Source organism: Urocitellus parryii, chromosome 11, assembly GCF_045843805.1.
Source record: "Urocitellus parryii isolate mUroPar1 chromosome 11, mUroPar1.hap1, whole genome shotgun sequence".
Lineage (NCBI taxonomy): Eukaryota > Metazoa > Chordata > Mammalia > Rodentia > Sciuridae > Urocitellus > Urocitellus parryii.
Window position 1 is genome coordinate 20,027,588 of NC_135541.1, and position 19,111 is coordinate 20,046,698.

The 19,111-nt window shown below is 38.9% G+C and overlaps 1 protein-coding gene and 2 non-coding genes across 3 annotated transcripts; all 3 read left to right on the forward strand.

The window, feature by feature from the left end:
• Nucleotides 1-99: 99 nt before the first annotated feature.
• Rbbp4 (RB binding protein 4, chromatin remodeling factor) lies at nucleotides 100-19,075 on the forward strand. The gene is made up of 12 exons (XM_077791518.1): nucleotides 100-255; nucleotides 836-983; nucleotides 5,323-5,468; nucleotides 9,518-9,691; nucleotides 10,028-10,143; nucleotides 10,255-10,415; nucleotides 10,537-10,663; nucleotides 11,127-11,204; nucleotides 12,886-12,962; nucleotides 13,159-13,216; nucleotides 13,431-13,541; nucleotides 18,479-19,075. The coding sequence occupies exons 1-12, from the start codon at nucleotides 240-242 to the stop codon at nucleotides 18,542-18,544; spliced, it is 1,278 nt and encodes a 425-aa protein (XP_077647644.1). The 5' UTR covers nucleotides 100-239; the 3' UTR covers nucleotides 18,545-19,075.
• Trnag-ccc (transfer RNA glycine (anticodon CCC)) lies at nucleotides 10,704-10,776 on the forward strand. Its single transcript has one exon. It is a non-coding gene; the product is annotated as a tRNA-Gly (tRNA).
• On the forward strand, nucleotides 18,334-18,406 carry Trnas-cga (transfer RNA serine (anticodon CGA)). Its single transcript has one exon. It is a non-coding gene; the product is annotated as a tRNA-Ser (tRNA).
• Nucleotides 19,076-19,111: the final 36 nt, after the last annotated feature.

Here is a 19,111-nt window from a genome sequence, read left to right on the forward strand (position 1 = left end):
TCATCGGACCCGCGGAAAGAGACTCTGTGCGTCGGGATAGGCCGAGAATGGGATTGCCCCGCCTACCCCGCTGTTGGATGCACTCCGATTGGCCGACGTTGGCGCGAAGGTGCGCGAGTCGACCCTCACGTAGGGGCCGCAGGAAACAATAGAGGCCGCGCGCGCGGAGCTAGCGCTCTCAGGCTCCCCGCCCCTCCCGCAACGCTCGACCCCGGGATACCCCCGGCTCTCCTGCCGCCATGGCCGACAAGGAAGGTGAGGGTGCCTGAGACGCCCCGTGAGGGCGGCGGGTGTCTGAGCTGCGTTGCGGCCTCCATACGGCCTAACATCGGCGACAGGCCCAATGGTGCCGAGCGAAGCTCCAGCAACGCTGGCGTGAGGAGGGAGCTCCCCGCGGGGCGGGCTAACGGCGTTCCAGTTTCTCAGGAGCCGAAGCCCGTCACCGCGGAGCGAAGCTGGCAGTGGGAGGCCTAGGGGTGTGCGTCCCTCCTCACACTCCCTGTCGGCCACTCAGCCTATTTCCCGGGCCCGCCTGCCTCGCTCCCTACCCAAGGCCCGGTGACGCGCCTCCTCGCCGGTCTTCCAGACTATTCGCGCAAGCGTGCTTCGAAGGCCTTGCGCCTTCGCCTCGAATGGGTAACGGAGTGCTGGCTCGAATAGCCGGGACTTCCGGCCCGCGGAGGTAGAGGGCGGCGTTGTTTGGTGACTGCTCCTGGGAACACCGGACACAACCCTCTTTTCCAGGGTCTGGAGTGAAGAAGCTGCTGGTAGCTTTGGAGAGGTTTACTTGTTTTCTGTTTCTGTTCTCTAACTTAATTTGTTTTAAAAATTTTAGCAGCCTTTGACGACGCAGTGGAAGAGCGTGTGATCAACGAGGAGTACAAAATATGGAAAAAGAACACCCCTTTTCTTTATGATTTGGTGATGACCCATGCTCTGGAGTGGCCCAGCCTAACAGCACAGTGGCTTCCAGATGTAACCAGGTGACATGAATCTCTTGAACGTTACTTTGATTTCTCCAGTCCCTTGAAGAGGGCACGTGATCAAAGCCTATTAGTGACGTTTTTTGATCGATGGGGAAAAATATGGCAAAATGTAAATTATTTTGGAATTTACCTGGAGAGAGAGAAATATGTTGGTATTTTCTTTTTGTGATACTGAATTGAATAGCCGTATTACAACTGTAGTTGACCAAATTACAAAACTTGATAACTTTCAGTAAGCAGTCTAAGCTCAATGCCTTCAACAAACCGAATGAATTTTCACAGTCCATAGCTGCTTAATGCAAAGAGGAATATGGGACCTACCTATAAACAATACGTGCTCTGGTTGAAGAGGTAGATGTCAAGTGGTACTTATAGCGATGTAGAATGAGAACAATTATAGAAAGATAATTAGGATACTTAGAAAACATCCTTAATGGAGGCTGGAGATAAATACTTAATTGGTAGATCACATCCAGCAAGACCCTGGGCTGGATCCTTAATGACCTAGGACACAAAACAAAAAAATACCTGGAGATGTCCTAGTATGGTTTGTTTCCTTCCTTCCTTCCTTCCTTTCTTTCTTTTAATTTTTGTAGTTGTAGAATGCCCTTATTTTGTTTATATGTGGTGCTGAGGATTGAACCCAGTGCTTCATGCATGCTAGGCAAGCGCTCTGCCATTAAGCTACAGGCCCAGGCCCCATAATATGGTTTTCATAAAAGGAAGTTGGGTGTTGGGCATAGTGAGGATTATGAGACTAATCACATACATTCATTTTTTCCCCCTAGTACTATGGATTGAACTCAGGGATGCTCTACCACTGAGCTATGTCCCCAGCCCTCACATATATTTCTTACCCAGGTAGCTTGCCTCTGATATAGGGGATAGCATATCATTTAGTTTGGCTTGCATTTATTGAGGCTCTGCTAGGGTCCACATATCAATGGACACAAATAAATCAGAATTATGACAAGAGTGGCACAGATGTGATCAGAGCAAGAAAAATATACCTCAACTTTGGAGTGTCGGGACTGACTTTTAGAAGGAAGTAACAGTGCAAAGGTATGGTGGATATAGATGATTGGTATGTGCTGTACCTACCTGGACACCATGGCACATGCCTGTAATCCCAGGGGCTCTGGAGGCTGATGCAGGAGGATCACAAATTTTAGGTGGAATATGAGATGCTGTCTCAAAAAAATAAAAATGATGGAGTACAGCTCAACAATAGAATGTCCCTGAGATCAATCCTCAGTACCATCAAAAAAAAAAAAAAGTGCCTGTTATAATTGCTTCACTTTTCAGAATAACATTCAAAAATTATTTTGTATTAAATAACCATATTCTTTCAAGAATGAAGCTGCTTCCTTTACAGTAGCATAAGGAAAAATGGGGAAATGTATGCTAGAGATATTATAAAAAAACCTTAGTATCTAGATAGAAATTTAGAATTTGAAGCTTCTTTATCCTGATTGGGCGTTCCCACATTCAGTTGATCAATGATTGTTGGAAGTATTTGGAGTTCAAGATAAGTAGTCATTTCTGTCGGGAGTTTTAAAAACTTGGTGAGAAAAATATTTGAATAGTATTGTCATATTTACTATATTCATGTGCTAAATTGTATAATATCTGGGATTCAGTGGTCCTATATATATATATATACACACACATATATACAAATATATATGTGTGTATCTTGATCTATTTTTGAGCCCTTTCAGATAATGTTTTGTGTTATTTGGCTTCCTACTGGTGCCTCAAGTATCTTATTTATTGGTTTCTTCAGTTTGACATGTTCTGAACAGAGTAATTCATTTCTTGGAGGTTCCACCCTAGCTTTGTCCTATTACTGTTTTTTTGTATTTTATCTACAGACCGGGTCTCATTTTGCTGAGGCTGGCTGGCTTTGAACTTGCGATCCTCCTGTCTCAGCCTCCCAAGTCACTGGGATTACAGGCATGTGCCACCGTGCCTGGCCATATTTGACTTTTTGACATTTATGTTTTGTTTACCCAGTTGACAGGGAGTCATTTATAAGCCCTCATAAATCCTAATTGTGTTGCATCTGTCTCATTGAGACCAGGAGTTTTCATATTGTAATATGCAGCATAATCAGCTGAAGGTCTTAGAAAACAGTTGTGTCCCACCTTCCAGAATATCTGATTTATTTGATCTGGAGTAGATTTGAGAATTTGCATTTCTAACAAGTTCCCAGGTGATGCTGATGCTGGTTCTATTGGCCTTAGTACTATACTTTTAAGAACCTCTGTTTTACATTGTTAAATTAATCCTTCTGAGGAAACAAATGATATTAAGTTATGTCACTGCTTAGAAACTTTCCATGATTTCTTGTTCCCTACAGTATGGAATTTAGAATTCCTTAAAACTGACACTCAAAACAATAAAGATTCTGGTTTTTATCTACTTTATAGGTTTCTCTCCCATTGTGCTTTTCATTTGGAATTTTATCCCAGTTGTTAACTTGGTAGTTGTGTGATCTTAGAGATTGCTCAATTTTCCTCAGTGTCAGATATCTTTGTTTTCAAGTTGGAATAATATTCATAGTATTATTATGGTGTTTAAATTTTGTATGTAAAATGGCTATCATGGTATCTGTAATCTTAGCGTCTCTTCCAGAATGCTTCCTTATAATCTAGATTGCTGCATATTTTGTTTCTTTACTTTTTTGGGTGGTACTGGAAATTTAACCCAGAAGCACTCTACCACTCCAGCCATTTTTTAATTTTTACTTTGAGTGTCTCTGTGTTGCCAAAGCTGACATCATACTTGGAATCTTCCTGCCTCAGCATCCTGAGTAACTGAGATTTTTTGGAGATTGCGTCCATTCCCAGCTTAAACTCCCATATTTTTGTGTGCCTTTCATATAGTATATATTGCCTAATATTTAGTTATTTGTGTACATGACTGCCTAATTGCCTCCGGGTTTTTGTTTTGTTTGTTTGGTACTGGGGATTGAACCCAAGGATGCTTAACCATTAAGTCACATCCATAGTTCTTTTTTTAAAAAATTTTATTTTTTAATATTTTTTTGTTGTACTTGAACATAGTTGTAGTTGAGCCTTTATTTTATTTATTTTTATGTAGTGCTGAGGATCAAACCCAGGGCCTTGTACACGTGTGTGGTGAGCACTCTACCACTGAGCCACAACCCCAGCACCCCCCCTCTTTTTTTTTTTTTTTTTTTTTTGGCGGGGGTGGGGGGGAGACAAGTTTTTGCTAAATTCCTTAGGGCCTTAGCCTCTCAGTTGTTGGAATTACAGGCATGAACCATCACACCTGGCTTTTTTTTTTTTTAAATTCCTTTTTAGTTGTAGGTGGACACAATGGCTTTATTTTGTTTGTTTATTTTTATGTGGTGCTGAGGATTGAACCCAGTGCCTCACACGTGCTAGGCAAGTGCTTTGCCACTGGGCCCCAGTCCCATCCCTAGTTTACCTTTTTTAAGGTCGGTCTGAGGTGCTGAAGATTGATCCCAGTACCTTGCATATGCTAAGGTCTTCCACTAAGCTATACCCCAAGCTACTCCTTTCCTTTTTTTTTTTTTTTTTTTTTTTTTTGGTGGGGGTGGGTAGTGGGGATTTATTGAACCCATGAGTACTTTGTCACGGGGCTACGTTTTGTTTTGAGACAGGGTTTTGATGATTTGCTGAGGCTGTTTTTGAGTTTGTAATAATCCTGCCTTAGCATCCCAGGTCTCTGGGAGTAACAGGTGGGCACTAGCACACCTGGATTTTCTTTGTGATCCTTCTAGCTGAGATTACAGGCATGTCGTTGTGCTCAGCCCCTCCTTTTAACAAAGGTTTTAATAAAGTATTAGAGTATCCAACCCCTGTTTTCTTTCCTTTTAGCCCATTGTAAAGAGTACATAGTTCATTTTTTATTAAACTTTTTCTCCAGAGTAATTCTAAATTTTAAAACAAGTTAGAGATGCTTATAAAATCAGGTGCTAGGACTTGGAGTATGGCTCAGTGGTGGAGCGCTTGCCTAGCACGTAAGGCACTGGGTTCAGTTCTCAACAGTGCATATAAATAAATTAAATTAAGGTCCATCAACAACTAAAAATAGTTTTTTAAAAAATTGGGGGCTGGGGCTGTAGGTCAATGGCAGAGCACTTGCGTTGGACGTGGGAGACACTGGGTTTAATCCTCAGCACCACATTAGAAAAACATACAAATAAAATAAATTAGGAACTATATTGTTCTCTGTATTTCACCTTATGGAAGATGCAGTAAATGTAGAAAGTGGGTCTCCATAACTGTTTGTAGTCTCTCTTGATGGTACTAATTTGAATATTGACTGTTTATTGCTGTTACAGACCAGAAGGAAAAGATTTCAGCATTCATCGGCTTGTCTTGGGGACACACACATCAGATGAGCAAAACCACCTTGTGATAGCCAGTGTACAGCTCCCTAATGATGATGCTCAATTTGATGCATCACACTACGACAGTGAGAAAGGAGGTAGGAATGTTAAACAAGACAGAATTTATGACATATGGTTATCTTTCATATCTTTGAATTATTGTAAAAGGATACCAATTTGATAAAGTAGCCTCAAGTTAGAAATAAGATTTATGCTTGGGAGAGCTAAGTTTGCAGTATAGAAGAACTACTCAACGCAAACTCATTCTGTATCTTTTCTGTAAACTTCCCACTACTAATCTGGTAATGAGGGAATTTCTACCATTGAAAGAACCAGAAATCTACCAACGTTATTTCTGTGCATTCTCATCAGGGGAGATATTCTAAGCAGATAAAAAATGGTTCGTGGGTTTGGGTGAGTGTAAATTGCTTGTTGAATATATAAAGTACTTAGCACATATTCAGACATTGGATGTTTGTGGTATAACATATTCATCAGGTACGGGAAAAATTGTCTTTAAGGTTTTGTAGCTAGGTAACAGTGAAAAACAAGTTGATACTGGGCATAGTGGCATGCTCTAATCCCAGCTACTTGGTAGGCTACAGCTGAGGGATCCTTAAATTTGAGACCAGCCTGGGCAACTTAGACCTTATCTCAAAAAAAATTTTTTTTAAGTAGGCTGGGAATGTAGCTTAGTGATAGAACACTTTCATAAATATTAGATGTTTAATGTTTCTTAGATTTCTTGTGATTAGCAGAACACTCATATCTGTTTTTTAAGTACTGGGCACTTTATCACCGAGCTACATCCCCAGCTCTTTTTATTTTGATACAGGTCCTCTCTAAGTTGCTGAGGCTGGCCTTGAATTTGTAATCCTCCTGTCAGCCTCCTGAGCCTTTGTGATTACAGGTGGACACAGCATGCGCAGCTTACATTCCCTTTGAGTGGCATCAAATTTCCTTTTGTTTTGAAGAGACCTTATCCTCTAACACTTCATATTTGAAGAACAGGTTAAAAAAAAGAGAGAGAAAGAGCCAGTAATATATACAGTAAACCCCATATAAATCAACTGATCCTCATGCGGATAAACCTAGGAACCCCTAGTTTTTATTTATTCAAGATAGGATGTTGCTAAATTGCTGGAGCAGGCCTCAAACTGGTGATCCTTTTGTTTCTCTAATCACATTAAATACATAGGGCTGGGGATGTAGCTCATTGGTAGAGTGCTTTCTTAGCATGTGCAAGGCCCTGGATTCAATTACTAGCACTACACTAAAAAAAAAAATACTAGGGTTTTTTGGGGGGTGGGGTGGGGAGGGTGGTTGTTTTGTTTTGTTTGGAAGGGAGGGTTTTCATACCTGGAATTAAACACAGAGGTGCTGTTCCACTGAGCTATGTCCCTAACCCTTGTTATTTTTTATTTTGAGAAAGAGTCTCACTATGTTGCTTAGAGCCTCCTGAGTTAATGAGGGTGGCCATGAATTTGCAATCTTTCTGCCTCAGCCTCCTGAGCTACTGGGATTATAGGTGCGTACCACCATACCCAGTTGAATCCTAGACCTTTAAAACTCAATTTTGAACTGAGTGTGGTGGTTCACACCTGTAATCCCAGTGGGCTCTAGAGGCTGAGGCTGGAGGAATACACGTTCAAAACCAACCTCAGCAACATAGCTAGGCCCTATTTCAAAATAGAAAAAGGAGCTGGGGACATAGCACGGTGTTTAAGCTCCCCATGTTCAATCCCCAGTACCAAGAAACAAAATACAAATTTTGAATTCTTGCTACTGTTTTATAGTGAGGCCCATATATGTCCAATCCTGAAATAACCCTTGTTCTATGGGCTCTATGCTGCCAGCTCTTCCTTTTCCCTGAATGGTGCCACTTTTCTGACAATTATGCTATTTTTTTAATAATTATTTATTTTTTTGGTAGTGGTAATTCTCTACAGTTATGTACTTAACCACTGTGTGCTTTGATTGAAAGTTTCTTATGATGACACCCCTTATTTTGCCTTCCTTTTTGTTACAAGTTTTTGGAATAAAATTAGTTAATGTATTTTTTTCTTCTCCTGTAGTCTTTAAACTTTTATTATTGGGCTTTTAACCTTGTTTTGAAACATATGCTCTAAACTTACAAAAGTTATTTTGAAGCTGAAAGTTATCTAAGGCCAACAATGTTACCCATTTACATCTTTGCTTTCTGAGAAGCTTTTGTCCTTCAAAGAGTAACACCTGTGTAGCAATATTATTGACAGCAGTTTCATCTATTACTTTTTTTTTTTTTTTTTTTTTTTGGTACCAGGGGTTGAACTTGGGGGCACTAAAGCACTGAGCCAGCTCCCCAGTCCTATTTTGAATTTTATTAGAGACAGAGTCACTAAATTGCTTAGCGCCTCCCTATTGCTGAGGCTGGCTTTGAACTTGTGATCCTCCTGTCTCAGCCTCCCCAGCCGCTGGGGTTACAGGTGTGTGCCATTTCACCTGGTTCATCTATTACTAATTTATTTATTTATGGTAGTGCCTGGGGATTGAACCCAGGGCCTTATGCATGTGAGGCAAGCACTCTACCAACTGGGCTATGTCCCCACCCCCTCATCTATTACTTTTACATCTTCTTTGTTTTATGGATATTTGAGGTTCTGAAAAATTAAAGGCAAATAGGAGTTAAGAAAATGGAGCTGGGCTCAGTGGCGCACACCTGTTATCCAGCAGCTTGGGAGACTGAGGCAGGTAAACTGTGATTTCAAAGCCAGGCTTAGCAACTTAGCAAGGTCCTAAGCAACTCAGCGAAACCCTGTCTAAATAAAATGCAGAAAAGGGTTAGGCATGTGTCTCAGTGTTTAAACACCCCCAGTTCAATCCCCAGTACCAAAAACAAAGATAATGGAACTATTAGCCTGTTGTGGTTGCACACACCTATAATTCCAGTGATTCATCTGAAGCAGGGGAATAGCAAGTTTGAGGCCAGTCTGGGCAACTTGGATCCTGTCCCAAAATAAATAAAATTAACTAGGGCTGGGGTTGTGGCTCAGTGGTAGAATGCTTGCCTAACAGGTGTGAGGCACTGGGTTCAACACCACATGAAAATGAAAAAAAGATATTGTGTTTATCTACAGCTAAAAGTATTTTTTAAAAATAGTACCAAGTGGGGGCTGGGGATGTGGCTCAAGCGGTAGCGCGCTCGCCTGGCATGCGTGCAGCCTGGGTTCGATCCTCAGCACCACATACCAACAAAGATGTTGTGTCCGCCGAGAACTAAAAAATAAATATTAAAAAAAATTCTCTCTCTCACTCTCTCTTAAAAAAAAAAAAATAGTACCAAGTTTATTCAGCATACTTTTTTGTATTTATTTTGGTGTCAGGGTTGAACTCAGGGACAGTTAACCATGGAGCCACATCCTTAGCCAAGTTGCTGAGGCTAGCCTCAGACTTCTGCCTCAGTCTCCCAAATCAGTGGGATTACTTAGTCTTACACACCTGTCGTATTTGTATTTTTTAAAGTAATTTTTTAATGATATTTTATTTGTAGATGGACACAATCTTTATTTTTTATTAATTTTTATGTGGTGCTGTGGATCAAACCCAGTGCCTTATGCGTGCGAGGCAAGTGTTCTCCAACTAAGCCACGACCCCAGCCCCCTTATTTGTACTTTAAATGAGATTTAAAAAGTGTTTATGAAGAACCTCCTTTTGAGGTGAAAGTTTCTCTTAACTTCAAATACTAATAAAATACTTTGACTTGTTTGTTTTTGGGCCAGGGTGGTGTTTTTGTTCTACTGAGAGTAAACCGTGTAGCAGATGCATGTTACTACATCTCAGGACTTTATTTCTGATTTTCTTTATTTTCTTTATTTCTGATTTCTTACTAAGTTGTTGAGGCCAGTCTTGGATGTGGGAATCCTCAGGCCTTAGCCTCCTGCATTGCTGGGAATAAAGGTGTGTGCCACCACGCCTAGCAATGTAATTCTTATTAGGCATTTAACAACATATCTGATGTCAGATGAGAATGAAAACACTGTATATTGCTAACAAATGTCTAATATACTATTTTACTGATAAAAGGCTTTGCCTATGTCTTCATATTCTGTGTTACCCAAGCAGAATGTTTTGTGTCTCACCCTTACTTGCAATTTATTTTTATTTACAGAATTTGGAGGTTTTGGCTCAGTTAGTGGGAAAATTGAAATAGAAATCAAGATCAACCATGAAGGAGAAGTAAATAGGGCTCGTTATATGCCCCAGAACCCTTGCATCATTGCAACAAAGACTCCATCCAGTGATGTTCTTGTTTTTGACTATACAAAACATCCTTCTAAACCAGGTCAGGTACCTCCCCTTTTCTCTTCAAATACACAGATTCTGCTTGTTCAGGGTTTTAATTTCTTGTCATCTGTATAATTTAACATCCTGTAATTTATAGTGATAATATGTGTGGGTATTTTCCTTCACTTTTTCCTTTAGTGGAAAAAATCCTTTTTAAAATAGAATAAACAGAATGATGATGGTGAAGCTTAAGCATTTTATCTTTGGTCGTAATGATTACTGTATTTTTTATAAATGTTAGGAGCTTTAGGCATCATGCTCAACATTTCATTTTGTTTAGTAAACCCGTAGTAACAGTGAACTTAGTCATCTTCATGTGTCTATTACTTTGCAGACCCTTCTGGAGAGTGCAACCCAGACTTGCGTCTCCGTGGACACCAGAAGGAAGGGTATGGGCTTTCTTGGAACCCAAATCTCAGTGGGCACTTACTTAGTGCTTCAGATGACCATGTGCGTATCCTTCCAATTTTGAAGCAAATCTGGGCTAGTTACCAGTTGGTTTCTTTTTTGGGATTTGTGGGAAGGTGAGACTCTTACATAATGGTTAATTTTACATTTAAGACCATCTGCCTATGGGATATCAGTGCCGTCCCAAAGGAAGGAAAAGTGGTCGATGCGAAGACCATCTTTACAGGGCATACAGCAGTAGTAGAAGACGTTTCCTGGCATCTGCTCCATGAGTCCCTGTTTGGGTCAGTTGCTGACGATCAGAAACTTATGATGTGAGTAGAACCCATTGTTTTTTGTTGTTGTTTTATTCTTATATTTTATCTTATTTTTTATATTTAGTAAGCTTTTTCAAAAGCTTTTTTTCTTTGCTTTTATTCCCCCCTTACACTAAAGTTGGGATACTCGTTCAAACAATACTTCCAAACCAAGCCACTCAGTAGATGCTCACACTGCTGAAGTGAACTGCCTCTCTTTCAATCCTTATAGTGAGTTCATACTTGCCACAGGATCAGCTGATAAGGTAAGTTTGACTTGTTCTAAGAGAATAAATTCGTTGGGCTGGTGATATAGCTCAGTTGGTAGAGTCCTTGCCTCCCATGCACAAGGCCCTGGGATCAATCCCCAGCACCACCAAAAAAATAAATAAATAACAGTTTTTTAAAAAGAGAATACATTTGTGAATCTCTTTACATTTTAAATGTGCAGAGTTAGTTTGAGTTAATGGGTTTTCCTTTCTTTTTAAAAATATAAAACATTTGTTGGGTACAATGATAAACGCCTCTTAGTTCAACCTGTTTAGGATGCCGAGACAGGAAGATTGCAAGTTCAAGGCTAGCCTGGGCAACTTGGTGAGATCCTGTCTCAAAAATAAATGAAAAGGGCTCATGGTGTAGCTCAGTGGTAGAGTGCCTCAGAGTTCCACTGCCACAAACAACAAAACAAAATATAAATTGGTCTTGCTTTCCTTTTCTTTTTGCATGTAGACTGTTGCCTTGTGGGATCTGAGAAATCTGAAACTTAAATTGCATTCCTTTGAATCACATAAGGATGAAATATTTCAGGTAAGAGAAGCCATTGCTGCTTAATTTTTGTTGATGTTAAAGGAAAACTTGGGAGTGCAAGTAGGCACATTTGTGCTTTTTCTTTTACCAAAAGTAATAGTAATATTCCATGTGCATATACTGTTCTCTGTGGGAACTGGGATTGTTTTTCCTTTGTTGTTTACTTTTTCAAACTGCTCGCTCCTTGGCCACCTATGTATTTCAGGGTTGTTAGGAAAACTAGTGGCCAGACATGGTGCTACATGCCTATAATCCCAGCCACTCAGGAGACTGAGACAGTCGGAATCACAAGTTTGAGGCCAGCCTCAGCAGTTTAGTGAGACCCTTTCTCAAAATAAAAAGGGACTGGAGATATAGCACAGTGGTAAGGGCACCTGTGGATTTAATCCCCACCCCTAAAAAAAATGTTGTTGCACTATGTTCAAAGCTTTTGGTAAGGCTTTGTGAAGAATATGTTACAGGTATAGTTACATAGTTTTTAGTTAAATTGTAGGGCTTAAATTTTTATAGCAAGAAAGGCCTATTTTGAAGTTATAATAAAATATTGTTGTGTTAAGGACCTGAGGGCAGTCAGATTAATTCTAATGGATAAATGTGGCTGGCATCTTAATTGGGTTTTAGGTGAGGCATAGTTCTGTACACCTTGTCTCTTAACCTTATTTTTTATCCCAAAGAATATATTGACTTTGCCCTCTTTGTTCTTTGCTTAAAATGGTGTTATTGCATGAAGATTATCCAAATTCTTTGTTTACGGTAATGTTGTCATCAGCCTTATTTATGTGTACCACAGAGTTCCATATAAGTACTTAAGAAAGTAATTTTTGTATGTGTGTCATCTGTTATTTTAGTACTTAGGTCAGAAGTGGGTTACATTTGACTAGAGGCCAGAATTAGACACTGTGGTTGAAGTATGGCCAATATATTTAGCCAAGCACAGTAGCATATACCCATAATCCCAATGACGTGGAGGGCTGAAATGGGAGGATCAAAAGTTCCGGGCCAACCTCACCAATTTAGTGAGACCCTCAGCAAGTGAGCAAGATCCTATCTCAAAATAAAAAGGACTAGGTATGTGGCTCAGTGGTAAAGTGCCCCTGAATTCAATCCCCAATACTAAAGGAAGGAAGGGAGGGAGGGAAGGAGGTGTGATCTTCAAAAGTATAACATGAAATGGGGGTATGGGGTTGTGACTCAGTGGTAGAGCGCTCTCTTGCCTTGCATGCACGAGGCACTGGGGTTTTTTCCCCACCACCACATTTAAAAAAACAAAACAGGGCTGGGGATGTGGCTCAAGCGGTAGCGCGCTCGCCTGGCATGCGTGTGGCCCGGGTTCGATCCTCAGCACTGCATACCAACAAAGATGTTGTGTCTGCCGAGAACTAAAAAATAAATATTAAAAATTCTAAAAAAAAAAAAACAAAACAAAACTATAAAAACAGGTATTGCGTTCATCTACAACTAAAAATAAAAATATAACATGAAATAGAAGAGAAGTTGATGTCTTAGGTCTAGTAATGTGTTTTAATAAAAAATTAGATCTGTCAGTTTTAACTATAATGTTTAATACTTTTGATTCCTTTTTATAAAATGTTTAAATTGTTAACTATAACTTTAGAATGAGTGTGTGTGTGTGTGTTTTCCTAATTCATGTCTTTTCTGTTTCCTTCATTCTTGTGTATAGGTTCAATGGTCACCTCACAATGAGACTATTCTGGCTTCTAGTGGTACTGATCGTAGACTGAATGTCTGGGATTTAAGGTAAGTCTTGTATTAGTTACTCTCTTTGTGAAGTTTTTTTTGTTTGTTTGTTTTTTGTTTTACTTAGTTACACATGACAGTACAATGATCTTGACTTATCATACATTTGAATCAGATGGGATATAATTTCTCATTTTTCTAGTCTTTGTGAAGTTATATTTACACTTTAACTTCTAAAATTATCTTTTTGTGCTAGTAAAATTGGAGAAGAACAATCCCCTGAAGATGCAGAAGATGGCCCACCAGAATTATTGGTATGTTATAACCAGTAAACAATATTGAAATAATCTGTAACTTCTTTTTTAATAACTTTATTTTTATGTGGTACTGAGAACTGAACTCAGTGCCTCACATGTGCTGAGTAAGCAGTCTACCACTGAGCCACGACCCCAGCCTGTAACTTCTTTTAATTGTTTGTAATTTAATGTCTTCTTTCTCATTTCATATCTGTTTTCTTCCCTATTATAGTTTATTCATGGTGGTCACACTGCCAAGATATCTGATTTCTCCTGGAATCCCAATGAACCTTGGGTGATTTGTTCTGTATCAGAAGACAATATCATGCAAGTGTGGCAAATGGTAAGTGTTTGGTCTTTTGAGGGGGGGAATTTAGATAAATACTATTTCATACTTTATTCTTAATGTGACTGCCATCTGTTTGGTTTACTCCCAATGTGATGTTAGTGATTATATGCACATTGTCCTTTTCATAACTGATTTTTTTAATACCTTTGTTTTATTTTTATGTGGTGCTGAGGATCAAACCCAGGGCCTAATGTACTAGGCAAGCTGAGCCACAGCTTCAGCCCCTCTTAACTATTCTTTACCTGCCTTCATCTGATTGCCCTACTGGTTATTTTTAAACTCAACCAAATAAAACTGATCTTTTCTTCACTCTCCTTAGTCCCCTTTCCTCCTCAATCCTTTTTTCTGACTAGTGTCCATGTCTTGTTCAGCTAACCAGACTTAAATTCTAGGAGTCTTCATCTTTTCACCTGTCAGTCTAGTTTACTTAACAGTTTTCATACTATTTCAGCAATGCTTCTCCCTTCTGCCTTCTTATAAATACAAATATGTATGCCCATAGGAGATATATCACAGCTTGAAATGCTACCTGATTTCTTTGAAACCCATCTAGACTATAAAAATACCCCAATTTTAGGCAGTCACCCTTTGAAATTTCAGAGCACTTAATTTAATAAAAAATAATCAGTGTGCATAAGGCCCTGGGTTCAGTCTCCAGGACCCAGTGTTTTTAAAAAAAAAAAAAAAAATTCATGTTTGGGGTGTAACTCAGTGGTAGAACATATGCTTAACTAAGGCACTGGTCAGTCCCAGCACTAAAAATATGATAGCTGAATTCATGGCACATACCTGTAATCCCAACTTCTCGGGATGCAGAAGGATTGTAAGTTTGAGGCCAGCCTAGGCAAGACCCTTTCTCAAAGTTTAAAAAATACAATAAAAAAAGCTAGGGATGTGGCTCAGTGGTAAGAGAACCCCTGGGTTTAATTCCCAGTACTACCAAATAAATAAATAATGACTAATGTCTAAATATAGTAGTAGTAAAAGAAATTGTCACATTCTTCCTGGGCATGGTATCTCAAATCTATAGTCCCAGTACTTGTGGAGACTAGAGCAGGAGGATCACAATTTGGAGATCAGCCTGGGCAATTTAGTGGAACTGGGTCTCAAAAAGGCTATGATAGAACACCCGAGTTTATGGGCTGGGGATGTGGCTCAAGCAGTAGCGCACTCATCTGGCCCGGGTTCGATCCTCAGCACCACATACCAACAAAGATGTTGTGTCCACTGATAACTAAAAAATAAATATTAAAAAATTCTCTCTCTCTTTAAAAAAAAATACTTATTAAAAAAAAAAAAAACACCCGAGTTTAATCTCCCCACCCCACTAAAGGGGAAAAAATACATTCTGGATGGTTATACAACATTGTGTTCTTCAAGCCACTGAACTATACAAATAAAACAACTAAGATGATAATTTTGTTATGTATTTTACCACTTTTTTATCTTTTTTTTTTTTTAATGGAAGTATGATAAATGAAATCAATTCCAAGAGTCTTTTTGTGTCTGGGTAGATCTAGAGCTAGGAAGAAACTCTAGAGGAAAAGGTTTTTATTGTTCTTTTATCAGAGTACACAGTTTTTATTTTGGCTTGTTTACATAGTCTCCAATTTAGTCCATCATTCCAAACTCAACCCCATTCCATTTACTTTGCTATTTGGTAAAATATGGTAGGATGAACTCTGGATTGGAAGTAAAGTCATTTGTTATTTTTGTTTTTCTTTTTTTTTTTTTTTAATTTATTTTTACATTTGTTCCATTAAGTTGTACATGACAGTAGAATGCATTTTGACACCTTATACATAAATGGAACAACTTCTTATTCCACTGGCTGTACATGGTACAGAGTCACACCAGTAGTGTATACAGGGTATACACTATATATAAAGTGTATAATGTGTATAGGGGAATAATGTGTATCTCATTCTACCATCTTTCTCATCCCCACAGCCCCACCCCTCCCCTTGCTCCCCTCTGAAAATCCAAAGTTCCTTCATTCTTCCCTACCCACCCCCACTATGGATCATCATGCACTTATCAGAGGAAACATTTGGCATTTGTTTTGGGGGGGGACTGGCTTGTTCCACTTAGCACAATATTCTGTAGTTCCATCCATTTCTCTGCAAATGCCATGATTTCATTCTTCTTTTAAGACTGAGTAATATTCCATTATATATATGTAGCACATTTTCTTTATCCATTGATCTGTTGAAGGGCATCTAGATTGGTTCCATAGTTTAGCTATTGTGAATTGAGCTGCTATAAATATAGATGTGGCTGCATCACTGTGGTGTGCTGATTTTATGTCCTTTGGGTATAAACTGAGGAGTTGGGATAGCTGGGTTAGAGGAAAGTTTTTCAATCAACCATGAGAAAGAACATTTTAATAAGCAGAACTTGCTTAAAATGGATAGTACTATTAAAGATATGAAATAGTGTTTATGGCCTTTGAAATTAAATTGTACTACCTCTGTACTTGTGAATATCGTGTATCAAAAAGAAGTAAGATTAAATAGGAAAAAGGCAGATCAAAGAACCACATGATAGTATCCTTCATATTAACATTTTGTGTCTCTAGTTCTGTGTTTAATTGTATATAACTACGGCTGCCCCCTCCATATCAGTGAATTAAAACAGCCATGGAATTAAAATATTTTTTTTAAAATTGTGTATGTACTGAACATGTACAAAATTTTTTTTCTTTGTCATTATTCCCTTAATAACATAATAATCTCTGTATGCACAGCCTTTATATTAGAAATTGTAATCTAGAGAAGGCTTAAGATCTACAGGTAGATGTGCGTAGGTTATATGCTAATATTATGCCATTTTATATAAATGATTTAAGCACCGAGATATTTTGGCAGCCTGTCGGGGATGGCTGTTCTGGAAGCAATCCCCCTTAGGATACTAAGAGACAACTCTGTTTAGGAGGCTGTTTCCACTGGGTGTGGTAGTACCCAACTGTAATTTCAGTAGCGTGGGAGGCTGAAGCAGGCCCACATTCAAGGCCAGCCTCAGCAACTTATCAAGGCCTTCTCTCAAAACTAGGGGCTGGGGTTGTTGCTCAGCGGTAGAGCGCTCACCTAGCACGTATGAGGCCCTGGGTTCCATCCTCAGCACCATAAAAGTAAACAAAGGTATTTTTTTAAAAAGCATTAAAAAAAAATAAAAATGGTTGAGGATGTAGCTCAGTGGTAAAACCCTCCTGGGTTCAATCCTCAGCACACACCCTGCCAAGATTGCCAACATGTATTCAATATATCAAGTTAGGCAGTACTGATTTTTTTTTCATACGTTTCTATATTGTATTTTTTACTATAAGGATGTTTGAAATGTATCACCAAAATATACCTTAACCTCTTTGTAATTCATCCATTCAAAATTAACATAAAAACTTTAAAGAGTTCTGGTGGGAAAGTGAAATGGGTTGCCGTGGGTAGACTATCATTTGAAGGTATATTGGTAGTAGTTGGGGAAATGTTTAGGAGATAGAACTACATCTCCTCCAAGGCCTAGAACGTCTTTCATTCTCAAATGTTACTTTAAGTACCTTTTTAGAAATGTGATATAATACTAAGTAAATATTTCATCTTTGTCTCATTTCTTGGCATAATTCCTAAGAAATGCTTGGAATATTCAAAGTGGTAACTGTCTTTTTGCTCAAGACACTGAATAACAAGTATTTTAACAAGACAACCTTTAGACCACACCTGGGTTTGTGATGTAAAGGTGAGGTTGGTGGAGCCTCTAAATATCCTCGTGAGCTAGTCATCAGAAAGACCAAACAGTAGATTAAGTATTTGGAACTTTTTAGCCCCCGCTTACTAGCCAGGGGACTAGGGAAATCTGGAGATTGAACTCGTAATTTGATGAGCTTCCAGGTTAGTAAATATATTGACGTGCTGGGAGAGTGGCATGCCCAGGGACTTAATGGAATTTTTGAGCCTACTCCGCACATTTGGTTCTCTGTTAAGTGCTTTATAATAAACACTGATACAAAGCAAAAGTGGAACTGGGGCTATACATCAGCCCTAGTATGCATGAGGCCCTGAGTTTCATCCCCCGCACTAGGGAGAAAAATAACAAACTCTGAGTTCTGTGAATCATTCTAGCAAATTATCAAACCATGTATGTGGGTGTCATGCAAAACTTTTTTTTTTATTTGAGAACAGGACAGTCTTATGGGACTGAACCTTAAACCTGTTGAGTGATGTTAACCTTGGATAGTTAGTATTAGAATTGGATTGAGTTTTGCCTACTCGGTGTCAGGAAAAAAGACAGCATATTTTGTATTAGGAATGATATGTATTCCTTTTCTCTGCAATCACATCACAAGATTCTGAAGGTAAAAGACTATCCCATCGTCTGCAGCATCAAGCCTAGCAATTTGGGTATAGTCGATTCTCTAAGAACAATGCATTTTGCCCAAATGAAAGTTGTTTCTGTATTTTAAATTATGCCTCCGGCAATATCAAGTGTTTTGTGTAAGAGCAGTTTTTTAAAACTGAATCAAGATTTGGACATAAGATCTTTTTAGGTGAATTTTTTTTTATTTGTCTACAGGTTTATTAGTCAGTGGTTTTTGCTACACTAAAGAGTTGTGCATCCATCACCACAACAAATTTTATAACATTTTCATCAACCCAAAAAGAAACCCTATACCCATAAGCAGCCATACCCACTCTTTGATTGATTACATTACAGATTCTTTAGAGCTGCAGTTATCCAGCAATGGCAGAGTCAAATAATTAGAAATCTTGACTTGAAATAATAGCCTTGGGCTGGGGATATAGCTCAGTTGGTAGAGTATTTGCCTCGAATGCACAAGGCCATGGGTTCAATCCCCAGCACCACCAAAAGAGAGAGAGAGAGAAAGAAAGAATAGCCTTCGTGTTTACTAAATATCCGTTTTTTCTTGTTTTTGGCAGGCAGAGAACATCTATAATGATGAAGATCCTGAAGGAAGTGTGGATCCTGAAGGACAAGGATCCTAGATGTGTCTGCACTTGTGATTTTAGACTCCCCTTTTTTCCCTCTCAACCCTGAGATTGATTTAACACTGGTTTTGAGAGACAGACTTTGTTCAGCTATCCCTCTATATAGGTACCACCAACAATTGCTATTAGCCCAAACAGTGGGTATTTTCTAAATATTAACTGGGATACTTTATTCAGCAAAGCCAGACTTATTTAAATTTTCTTCAGGAATTTTCTAGTAACAAACCCGGGTCTAAAGTAGCTACAGAAAGGGGAATATTATGTGTGGTTATTTTTCTTCTTAAGCTATATCCCCAAGTTTTTTGGACTCATTTAAGTAAAAGCTAGAGTGAGTAAGGAATAGAGCCAAGTGGGGTAGGTGTCTGAGCCATGAAGTATAAATACCGCAAGATGTCATTTTTATTCAGGAATTAGGGGAGATTCAAATCATATAGATTCCTACTCTAATATCTTCACACCTGACTTTCCAGGATGCACATTTTCCTATGTAGACCAGTCTCCTCTTGATTTCTACAGTTAAGTCAAAACTACATGTTCCTCCTTTCCCATATATTTTTGCTTGTT

Excerpts from the sequence above, each read along its gene's own strand:
- Rbbp4 (XM_077791518.1), top strand. Across the intron at positions 984-5,322 it reads TGGCTTCCAGATGTAACCAG|ACCAGAAGGAAAAGATTTCA; the intron begins GTGACATGAATC and ends TTGCTGTTACAG. Across the intron at positions 9,692-10,027 it reads AAAACATCCTTCTAAACCAG|ACCCTTCTGGAGAGTGCAAC; the intron begins GTCAGGTACCTC and ends ATTACTTTGCAG.